Source organism: Neophocaena asiaeorientalis, unplaced genomic scaffold (assembly GCF_003031525.2).
Source record: "Neophocaena asiaeorientalis asiaeorientalis breed wild unplaced genomic scaffold, Neophocaena_asiaeorientalis_V1.1 scaffold547, whole genome shotgun sequence".
In the NCBI taxonomy this organism is placed as follows: domain Eukaryota; kingdom Metazoa; phylum Chordata; class Mammalia; order Artiodactyla; family Phocoenidae; genus Neophocaena; species Neophocaena asiaeorientalis.
The window spans coordinates 3,615,466-3,626,483 of record NW_020185330.1 but is presented as its reverse complement, the minus strand read 5'-3'; the positions used below and the strand labels follow the sequence as shown (position 1 = coordinate 3,626,483).

The 11,018-nt window shown below is 41.5% G+C and overlaps 1 protein-coding gene and 1 pseudogene across 1 annotated transcript in view; one reads left to right on the top strand and one right to left on the bottom strand.

Annotated features, from left to right (window-relative positions):
- Nucleotides 1–22: 22 nt before the first annotated feature.
- The window catches only part of WDHD1 (WD repeat and HMG-box DNA binding protein 1), a 56,820-nt gene continuing 45,824 nt past the window's right edge, over nucleotides 23–11,018 (top strand). Inside the window, exons 1-4 of the mRNA XM_024734739.1 lie at nucleotides 23–110; nucleotides 343–435; nucleotides 5,899–6,010; nucleotides 10,650–10,801. Coding sequence (XP_024590507.1) covers nucleotides 359–435; nucleotides 5,899–6,010; nucleotides 10,650–10,801 — 341 coding nt within the window. The 5' untranslated portion in view covers nucleotides 23–110; nucleotides 343–358. The remainder of the gene's footprint in view (nucleotides 111–342; nucleotides 436–5,898; nucleotides 6,011–10,649; nucleotides 10,802–11,018) is intronic.
- Nucleotides 4,173–5,348, bottom strand: LOC112392848 (Krueppel-like factor 17; annotated as a pseudogene).

The window sequence follows — 11,018 nt, the reverse complement described above, 5'->3', positions numbered from 1 at the left end:
CCGGCGCAGGCGCAGTGTGGGAGCACGCCGAGCGCGGGAAGCTCCCTGCACCCGTGCTGCTCCTCCACCGGTGCTGCTTCTTGTCGCCTTTCCTCAGTTGCGGAGCTTTGGTGAGTGCTCCCTCCGGCTGCCCGCGTGCGTGCGGCCCAACGAAGAGAAGCGTGTCCTCTTCCCGGCTTAGTGTCGGACAGACCCATCCCTATTCCCTGTTTGTGCCCCTCGGGTGGGGGAAAAGGGGTTGCCGAGGGCGTGTCCCGCAGGAGACTAACCTCCCTTCTTCCTGTTCAGCCCCCGGCTTTCCTGTCCTTTAAAATAATACTGACTTTTATAAAACATTTTCAGATAGGTAAAGGAAAAAATGCCTGCTACACAGAAGCCGATGAGATATGGGCACACAGAGGGACACACAGATGTCTGTTTTGATGATTCTGGGAGGTAAGGTACTTTGAGAAACAAAAAGAACGTTTCAGGTGTGAGTGTTAGAGCAGTTATTCTTGTATGTCATGTAAGAAGTTCTGCCTCAAATTACTCATCCAGATAGAAATAAGGTTGATATCTAAAACGGCACATAAATGTTCTTAGATTTACTGTTTAATTCGGACCAGCATGGCAGTTTTAGTATATCAAGGAAGCCAACGAGTGTGAAATCTTACTTCCAGAGGAGTTGGAATGATATGAGCTTTCCCCCACATTTCCCCTTTGTTCACTTCGTTTCTGCATCTCACATTATCAGTTATTTTGTCAGAACGGTAGCTGCCTGCTTGTCAAATTTAGTGGCCCATTCTAACTTTATGGTATTTTATCCTCCCTTGCCTTTTGTGATGCTCTTTTCTTTTTAAAATTGTTTTTAACTTTCTGACAGCTTTTTTTTCTAATTTATTTCCTCTGCTTGATTCCTAAATGGTGATATTTTCTCAGGGTTATTCTAGTCCCTGTTGGAGGGGTATAATCAATAAACAATCTGTGCGAGGAATATAAAAGAGTTTTATTTGAGCCAAACTGAGGACTATAGCCCAGGAGACACAGATTAAAGAAGCACTTGAATTGCATTCTATCGGACTACAAAATGGGGGAGGCTTATAACGGCACAGACTGCAAAATTACATGTTGTTTGTGAGAATTATAATTGGAGTTGCAAGAAGTAAGGGTGCTTGTTAAGTAAGGATTAGGGTCCAATATGGTTGCCTAGTTATAAGGGGAGACCTTGAGACCATAAGGTTGCAGTTGGCAGCTGCTCTCAGATATTGTTTTGAGAACAGCTGGTGGTATCCTTGAGTATGATACAGTTCAGAAAATTCAAGTTCTCAGTAATGTAGGAACGTGTCTAAAACCGTATCCACAATGGCCACCCAGCTCCATTATTGAATGCCTGAAATGTAGTTACTCCTTTTTGATTTTTTTTTTTTCTTTTTTTGCGGTACGTGGGCCTCTCACTGTTGTGGCCTCTCCCGTTGCGGAGCTCCGGACGCACAGGCTCAGCGGCTATGGCTCACGGGCCTAGCCGCTCCGCGGCATGTGGGATCTTCCCGGACTGGGGCATGGAGCCGTGTCCCCTGCATCGGCAGGCGGACTCTCAACCACTGCGCCACCAGGGAAGCCCTGTGGTTACTTTTATTCCTACAGTAAATGACAAAACATTGTGGGAAGAATGTTCAGGCTACTCCAAAAGCCCTTCAAAGGACTTCTTAACTCTAATTCTTCCATATGTTTCTCATTAATTCCGCTATTATTTCATTGTAATTTCCCACTGGCGTCTCCAGCTGGCACCTGTAACATCTCCCTCGGTGCACCTAGCTGATACACCAAATAGCCAGTAGGGACGGGGATATGAAATGTTCCTCCCATCACCACTGGAGACGGAAAGAAATTGCTCTTTCTAGCGGCTCATGTCTGACTCCAGTTTTTTATCAGTTAACACCTATTGTCCTTGAAAGGAGGTGTTATGTTACATCGAGAAAGGGTTGGAAAGGGAGAGATGGGTTATCACTGGTTGTCTTTCAGATTTACCTACATGTTGAGGTGAGAACACTATTCACTGCACATGTTATACTACCAAACAAGATCATGGCAGAAGCTGGAAGTGCAAAGAAGTCTGTCAAACTCACCGATTTTGATGCAACTAATACTAATGTGTTTTTAAGTGGAAAATCAGGACGAATGCCAAACCAGCTGGATGTATAAATCAGGAATGTCCTGGGCAAGCTGAGACTTATAGTCCTCTTATTTATTTCTTATAGAACCGAGACCAAGCTCCTTACTCTGGCCTTAAGGTCATCTTAAATAGGATGACCCCAATCTACTTTTTTTTCCCTCAATTTCCTGGCCTGCCTGCTCCATGTAAACTCCCCTGTGCTTTACTAACTTCATATTTTGGTTCATGTAGTTTTGTCTGTTTGGAACTGTCCTTTTTACCAATCTCAGCATATCCAGTCCTACCTGTCCTTTAATTTCCCAATGTAAATACTTTTCTTAGAACCCTTCTGATTTTCCAAGTGGGAATTAATTTTTGTCTTCTGAACATCCATAGTTTTTTATATGGCTTCTCTTTGCCATTTACCTTTTTAAAATTATTATTTATTTATTTAGGCTGCACCAGGTCTTCACGCAGGACCTTTGTTGCAGCATGTGGGCTCTTAGTTGCAGCCTGCAGGTTTCTTAGTTGTGGCCTGTGGGTTTCTTAGTTGCAGCATGCGAACTCTTTAGTTGCGGCATGCATGCGGGATCTAGTTCCCTGACCAGGGATTGAACCTGGAGCCCCTGCATTGGGAGCATGGAGTCTTACCCAGTGGACCATCAGGGGAGTCCCACCATTTACCTTTTTTTTTTTTGTGGTACGCGGGCCTCTCCCGTTGCAGAGCACAGGCTCTGGATGCGCAGGCTCAGCGGCCATGGCTCACAGTCCCAGCCGCTCCGCGGCATGTGGGATCCTTCTGGACCGGGGCACAAACCCGTGTCCCCTGCATCGGCAGGCGGACTCTCAACCACTGCGCCACCAGGGAAGCCCCCTCCTTTTTTTTTTAAATGTGAAAATCTCGTTTTGTGTGTGTGTGTGTGTGTGTGTGTGTGTGCTTTCTTATGACATTAGCTGCTTTTCTTTTTTTTTTACATCTTTATTGGAGTATAATTGCTTTACAATGGTGTGTTAGTTTCTGCTTTATAACAAAGTGAATCAGTTATACATATGTTCCCATATCTCTTCCCTCTTGTGTCTCCCTCCCTCCCACCTTTTTTTTTTTTTAAGTACCAATGTTTTATTTGGGTGATGCAAATACAGAGCATTGAGAGTGAGAAAAGGGACTCGACTCAAGGAAGAATGGGAGGCAATGCCAGGTGATAGATTGAGTCTGCTTCATGACAAGCCTGGCAGAGGCACAGAAGGTGTGTCCACTGGCTACTTGGGAGGTCTCCCCACTGGGAGAAATGGTGTCTTGCACCAGTTCAGGGAAGGGAGGGAAGAAGAGGGAATTTATCATCCTGGATTTCTCCCATCTCCCATTAGTTAAATATTACCCCAGGAGCACTAACTCTTCCACATTCCTGGGTTGCTAGTGGGTACTTGAGGTGCCAGGTCCCATGTCCTGTGGGGGCATTCCATCCAAGTCTGGAAATGATGGGAGGAGGCAAACTCTGGGCATGAGGCTGGTGAGTGCCGGAGAGAATCTGATTTTGTACATAAGATGTGTTCACAACAGTCCAATACTGTTTTTCTTTTACCAGAAGAGGGAACCTGAGATAATGATCAAAGACCTTTCCCAAAGTCACATGGCTAGTAAGTGGTAAATTCAGGATTTGAACATAGTCTGTCTCTGGAAACTGTCAAAGACCAAGATAAGGAACTTGGATTTTATGTAGCAGGCAAAGGAGAGTGGCTAAAGGGTTTCAAGCTGGGAGTAACATAAGATAAAGAGCTTTTTATAAAGCTCCCAATCTCTACTTTGCTCCATCTTCCCATGTGGCTGAACTTGGCACAAAAGTAGGTGGCCCCAGAGATGTGAGGACACCCAAGACAGTTTTTGAGGAGCCCTGACTAGGTCCAGAGCTCATATGGGCTTCCACACTGTCTCATAATCTTTCTGTCTTCATCAAAGCCTACACCTACCAAAGAGACTAGCTGGTCAGAGGCAGGCAGGATCTGAGCAGAGAAGCCAAAATGAGGGGAAGAGCAGATTGACCTAAAGACCAGAAGCAGGAGGACCAGCCATACGTCCACTGTCAGCCTGTGGGTCTGGGGATGTTGGCACCCGCATACGAGTCCTTTGGTGTTGCCTGAGATAGTCAGATCTCATGCGTTGTCGGCCGCACTGGTCACATTTACGTCGTTGGTATTTGGTGTGTGTCCGAGTATGTCTTCTAAGTTCATTGGAACGGAAGAAGGACCAAGTGCAGACTTCTCACATGCATTTATAGGGCCTTTCACCTGTGTGTTTGCCTTGGTGACTCACGAGGTGGGAGTGCTTAGTATAAGCTTCTTCACAGTTCTCATAGTCGCAGCGGTAAGGCCTTGAAACTGGGGGTCTCCTCCTGGGAGCCCTTTCTTGGGCCCCGAAGTACTGCTCTTCTCTCCGTGGAGCAGGTAAGGGCTGCTTAGGTAGGAAGGGGCCTTCCTGGGAGACTGGCTGGCTCACAAGAGAGCCCTGGGATTCCAAAGCCAGCAATAATGGGGATCCAGCTGGGGGCATCGCAAAGTTGTGCGGTTTCTAGGAGGCAACATCTGATCCAAAGAGGGGAGCATTGCCGGGGCCTCAGTGGAAGGCATGGTTGGACCCAATAATGTTTTAGGTGTTAAAGGGCCTCTGTTAAGAAGTTACTGTTGGGAGGCCAGAATAAGGCATTGTTCACATTCTGATGTGGGACATCATTGGGATTCCACTGGCAGGTGAGAACTGGTGGCCCATTGGGGGGCATCCTTAGATTCCCACCAAAGGTCGGGGCCACCCCTGGAATACTGGGCTCTCCTAAAGGCATCACCTGGGGCCCCTTGAAAATCTTCATTCCTGGCTGGGTAGGAGACATTCCCTGGGAAGGAGTGAAAGTCGCTTGAGGGCAGTAGCTCACACCGTAGTCAGGCAGCGACATACTGAAGTGTGGCCCCATTTCACTGGCATTCTGCCTGGGTGCCTCAGCAGAGACCAAGGGGATCCTCTCCAGCTCTGTGCACTGAGGAACATGTTGAATGCCTGACGGGCCATGATTCCAAGAGGTGTGCACTCCACTGCTTCTGGAAGATGAAGACACGTCCAAGATGGACATTGACTTCTCAGTATCCTGAGTGGGAATGCTGTGGGCAGGTCTCTGAACTGGTGCAGAGCCACATGCCACTGGCTTAGGCCCTTGGCTCCCTGCTCCATCTTAACCTGGGATCAGTTGCACATCGAGACTCCACCATTTACCATTTTATTTTTGTATTTTATTTGCTTTTGTATGTGCCCAGAGAGGACACATACCAAATGAAGAAAAGCACTCAGAAAACAATTTGGGAGTTGACAGATAGCCATTTGAATAATCAGCTTTGGATAATTGAGCTCTTCCATTCATCCTTTTATTCATTCAACATTTATCAAAGCTTCTATTTGTTAGAGACTACTTTGTGCTAGAGACACAATGGTAAGCAAAGTAGACCTGGTCCCTGTTGTTACAGAGATTACATTCATCTTTCTTACATTGTTACAAATATATAAGGAATTTTATGCCAAGGAGAAACTGTAGAAAGCATAAATTTACCTTTCATTTTACAGAATAGGAGGTTAACAGTCCTTGTTATTGAGGTTTATGTATGTAAAATGAGGAAACATATTGGCTAATACCTTGATTTTATTAGAAAAGAGCTAAAGTAGCATTCCAAAAAAAGTAATAAGCCTAAAACTGGGTGACTTTTTAACGAGTGTGTTTCCTTCACAGTTGTATTGTAACTTGTGGAAGTGATGGTGATGTGAGGATTTGGGAAGACTTGGACGATGATGATCCTAAGTCCATTAATGTTGGAGAAAAAGCATATTCATGTGCTTTGAAGGTATTAAAACAATTACAGCAACTGATATGAAATGTTACTGCCATGTGGTGTTTTATACATGGATGAAAAATACTTTTATAGAAGTTTTGAATACAGATAAACTTTTTCATTTCTCTTATGAAATAATAATATTTATAAATGTGTAATAATGCCATAATTTGCCCAAAACTTTTACAGGTAAAATCTGAATGGTTTATTAAAGGTGATTAATGGATAGTAATGATGAGCCAATTAAAATATATGCAGGAAATTATACTTTATCTTTTAAGAGATTTAAATGTATCTTTTTTTTTCTTTGAAGGAAAACTCAGTGCAGTTTCAAATTTTTAGCTCACTAATTCAGATAACGAGGAATTTTACTGGAAAAAAGGACTGTTTCATTAACTTTTTCAAGATATATACTTATTTCACATTTCTAATGTTTTATGTAGAGTAAATATAGGAATGAGATGTAGTTTACTTGGAGAATGGAGATATGTTTTCAGAAGGACTTTGCAAACTAAGTATCTAACCTTTTTATTTGTGATGAATTTTAAGTTGAGTGTATTGTATTTGGATAGGAAAAAAAAATCTTTCTACAGAATTCATATTTTTTTCAAACCCAGGCTCATTAAGGTAGATGATATGGTCTTTAGATACTTTAGATACTTTTTTTAAAATGGTCATATATAATGGAAAATGTATTCCTAGGAGAAAAAATATAAATGACTAATGTACATTAACTATGAGCTAAATCTCACTAGTAAGCAAAGAAGTGCAAATTAAACAATTGGATTTTTTTCCTGTAAGATTGACAAGGATGAAAAATATTCCTGATCACAGTAATAGTGAGGGCTTGGAGAAGTATTTATAAAGGAAAAACAACTGTTTTCCTGCATTTCTCCTTTACTCTCACACTACCATGCTCACAACACTTCTGACACCAGATATATGGGTTTTTCCCCATATCAATAAGTTCTTTGCAATACTGGGTGTCCTACAATTCAGTTCAATTTTGACATTAACTGGAGTTAGCTCAGACCTCACAGGTTAAGGTCTCAGTCCCACGAGACTATCCCCCACTTCAGACACCAGTCGCGAGTATTGGGTCCCCAGATTACCTACAACTTCTGTTCAGCTTGGCTGCAAATGGGGATTTCCATCACCCCCTCCTTGGATAAGATTATTGCTACAACAGCTCACAGAAATCAGGGAAATAAGTTTACCAGTTTATTACATAATAAAGGATACAGATGAACAGCCAGATGAAGAGAACATGGGGTGAGGTCTGGAGAATGGAGGTGTGGAGTTGGGGTGCACCACCAACCTGGAAGCTCCTTGAACCCCATGTTATTGGGATTTTTATGGAGGCTCATCACATGGGCATGACTGATTATTAACTTCATTTCCAGCCCCTCTCCCTTTCCTGGATGATAGGGGTGTGGGACTGAAAGTTCCAAGCTTCTGATCATGACTTGATCTTTCTGGTGACCAGCCACCATCCTGAAGCTATCCAGGAGCCCACCAAGACGCACCTCATTAGAACAAAAGACATTCCTATCACCCAGAAAGTTCCAAGGGATTTGGGAGCTTTGTGTCAGGAATCAGTCAAAGACCAAAGTTTGGAACAAAAGATGCTCCTGGTGCTCTTATCACTTAGGACAGTTCAAGGGTTTTAGGAGCTCTGTGCCAGGAACTGAGGGTAGAGACCAATATATATTTTCTGTTTCACAGTATTTTCACACAACAGTTGCTGGAAGTATAACTGATGAACTCTTTTTGGAATAAATTGATAATGATGTGTCACAGTTAGAATGCACACAGTCATTTCTGGCCATTTACCCTAAGGAAGTACACACATTCATTTCTGTGGACAAGAATATTAGTAAAACCATTGTTTATAATAGCAAAAGAAACAATTGAAGTGGCCCTGAATAGAGAATACATTTTATAAATTTTGGTAGTCATATAATGTAATACTATGCAGCCCCTAAAAAAATGTGGGAGTGCTGTATACCTTCATTTGGAAAGATGTTTACAATTAATTGAAAAAATGAAAAATAGAGTTTCATAACAGTCTGTTGTAGAATAGTCTTATGTTTGTTAAAATAAAGGATTTAAGTACACAAATATTTGTAATTTGCGTATCTATAGAATAAAGTTAAAAAGACTTAACCCCAACATGTTAATGGAAATTACTTCACAAGAGTAGGGAAACTCACTGCTCAGGACAGTTTCGTGTTTTTTTTCCTACAATAAGTATGTACTGCTTTTGTATATGAAAAAGACTTTAAAGAAGAAAAAAGTGAAAGTGGGCTTATGGTAGTTTCCTAGGGCTACGGTAACAGGTACCTGGGCTTAGGATTTAGACATGTCTTTTAGGGGCCACTATTCAACTGACTGCAAGGCTCATATTCAGTGCTAAAATATTTGGCTTTAGGAATGGAGTTTATAATTCTTCAATGAAATGATGTTACCAAATAGCCATGCAAAGTTGACAATTTCATTTAAAGCATAATTGCTTATAAATATGTAAATACATACTTTATGGATTCAGTGCTATAGGGAAGTACAATTAGGTGCTTTATTTGAGAACAAAGCAGAAAAAAAATCACCCTCCAAAATAGTGAAACTGGGATATATCAACATATTTGTAGGTAGTAATAGTTAACACTTGCATAGTATTTTACGTTGTCTTTAACAAAGGTAAGGAGAGGTACGTGGAATTATCTCCATTTTATTCTTGGGAAAATCAAAGCTCAGAGGAAAGTCAAATGACATAGTAAGGAACACAGTGGGCCCAAGTCATCCTGTGCTGGGTTCCATTCCTCCCTATCCACCAGGGAGAAGAATAGTCTGACCAGATCCGGACCACAGCTCTGATCCTTTGCATGGTTTCTTTTTTTTAAATTTTTACTAGTTGACACCGTATACTGGTAGTGATTTGGTTTCCCAGTAGATTTGTTTGAAAATGACTTCAAAGCAAGGCCTTTATTCAGGTCTCCCAGGTGAGTTAGTGCTGTTATATACTTTAACATTTTCACATGAATAGAGGGCTAAAGTTTTGTTAAAGAATTACCAAGATTTTTTTTTTTGTGTGTGTGGTATGCGGGCCTCTCACTGTTGTGGCCTCTCCCGTTGCGGAGCACAGGCTCCGGACGCGCAGGTCCAGCGGCCATGGCTCACGGACCCAGCCGCTCCGCGGCATGTGGGATCTTCCCGGACCGGGGCATGAACCCGTGTCCCCTGCATCGGCAGGCAGACTCTTAACCACTGCGCCACCAGGGAAGCCCCAAGATTCTTTACTAGAGCTAACTGAGGATGCTTAGTCAGTATTCTACTAAGAAATCTGTCTGCGAAGTAAAGCACAGCCAAGGTTGCAAAATTTCTGTACATGCACACAAATAAATAGTTGGTGTTTCTGCAGTTTTGCCAAAGAACACTTAGCAGTATCAGGGTTGTGTTGAGTTGGTTATAGCATTTTGTTGATTTTCTTCTGGTTTTCACATTTAAATTATTGTTAGCTTAACTTCAACATTATGAATTTAGTTTATTATGGATTTAATTATATACAGTAGTTGCAATGTAGGCATAAACAGTATTTTTCACCAGTTTTCCAGTAATTGAACTTGAAGGTGTTTATCACAGTTCAAATTTGAATCATCTATACTGTTATTTGAACAGATGTATACATTTCCCCAAATGTTGCTATATAGTAACATGTCATTGTATTACCAGGTTCTTTTCCCATTAGAATGGGAGCAGATGCTGTAGATAAGCTAAGGGTCCTAAGTGCGCAAATACGGCTGAGACCTATTGCTATAGGGTAAAGTATGTTAATTAACAAACTTGAGTAGTTTGTTTCTTTTGGTAGTTATCATTTAATATAAATTAATAAATTGACCATATGATATATCGAATTGTGTATGAGGTTGGTAGACTATGATTTAGTCCATCAGGACTTAATTCCTCCTGGGTAAGTAATAAAATTAAGGTGGGAGGGCAGATCCCTGACCTTTTGTGATTCTTAGCTAAAAGCTGTGCAAAACAACGGTGTTTGCAGATCATTTTCGGATCCTAAAGCTTTCTATTTAGTGTTTTTAAAACACTAAACACTGCGCTTCCACTGCAGGGGGCACCGGTTCGACCCCTGGTTGGGGAACTAAGATTCCGCGTGCCCTGCAGTGCAGCCAAAAAAAAAAAGAAAAACAGGAGCCATGGATTCATGGATTCGCATTTAGACTTTACCCTACTCTGAAAACAAATCTAATGACTGTTTTCTGGAAACACAGGGCAATACTAATTGTGTCCATTGTGCTCTTCCCTCATTGAGATTAGCTATGTTTTCTTGTTCTGAGTCTCCTTCTTATGACATTTGGGAATCCACAAAAACACTATTTAAATATTTTTCTTGCCAGAAGTACAAGAGAAATCAGAGGCTAAAAGTTTGGCTGATGAAGAGGGAATTAAATTTTCTAAAGGCAGCAAGTAAATTTTTCTTGCTAATAGCCATTTCAGAAAAATTATATATTGATTATTTTTCTCTTGACATGAACTACACTTATAAGGGTTTTTTTGTTTTTTACCGGATTTTTAACTATGGAGAGACTCCCAATTAATTAACTAATTTTTGCCAATGTTTCTTTCATTTTTCTTTTAGAATGGGAAATTGGTCACTGCAGTATCTAACAATACTGTTCAAGTGCACACGTTTCCTGAAGGAGTTCCAGATGGTATATTGACTCGCTTCACCACAAATGCAAACCATGTGGTCTTTAATGGGGATGGTGCAAAAGTTGCTGCTGGATCTAGGTAAGGCTCTTTGATATCAGAAAATGAAACAATATTAGAACAAAATGGCCTCATTCATTGGATTCAGGGTAATGTTTTCAGGACTCTGTACCTTCTTTGTTGTTGTTATTTAATTATTATATTCAAGTCTTCTTTCTGTTAAAGGTTTTTGATGACAAACTTGTGCTTCTTTGTGAATTGAGGTATATTGCTTTGCCGACAGCCTGCTCAGTAAATG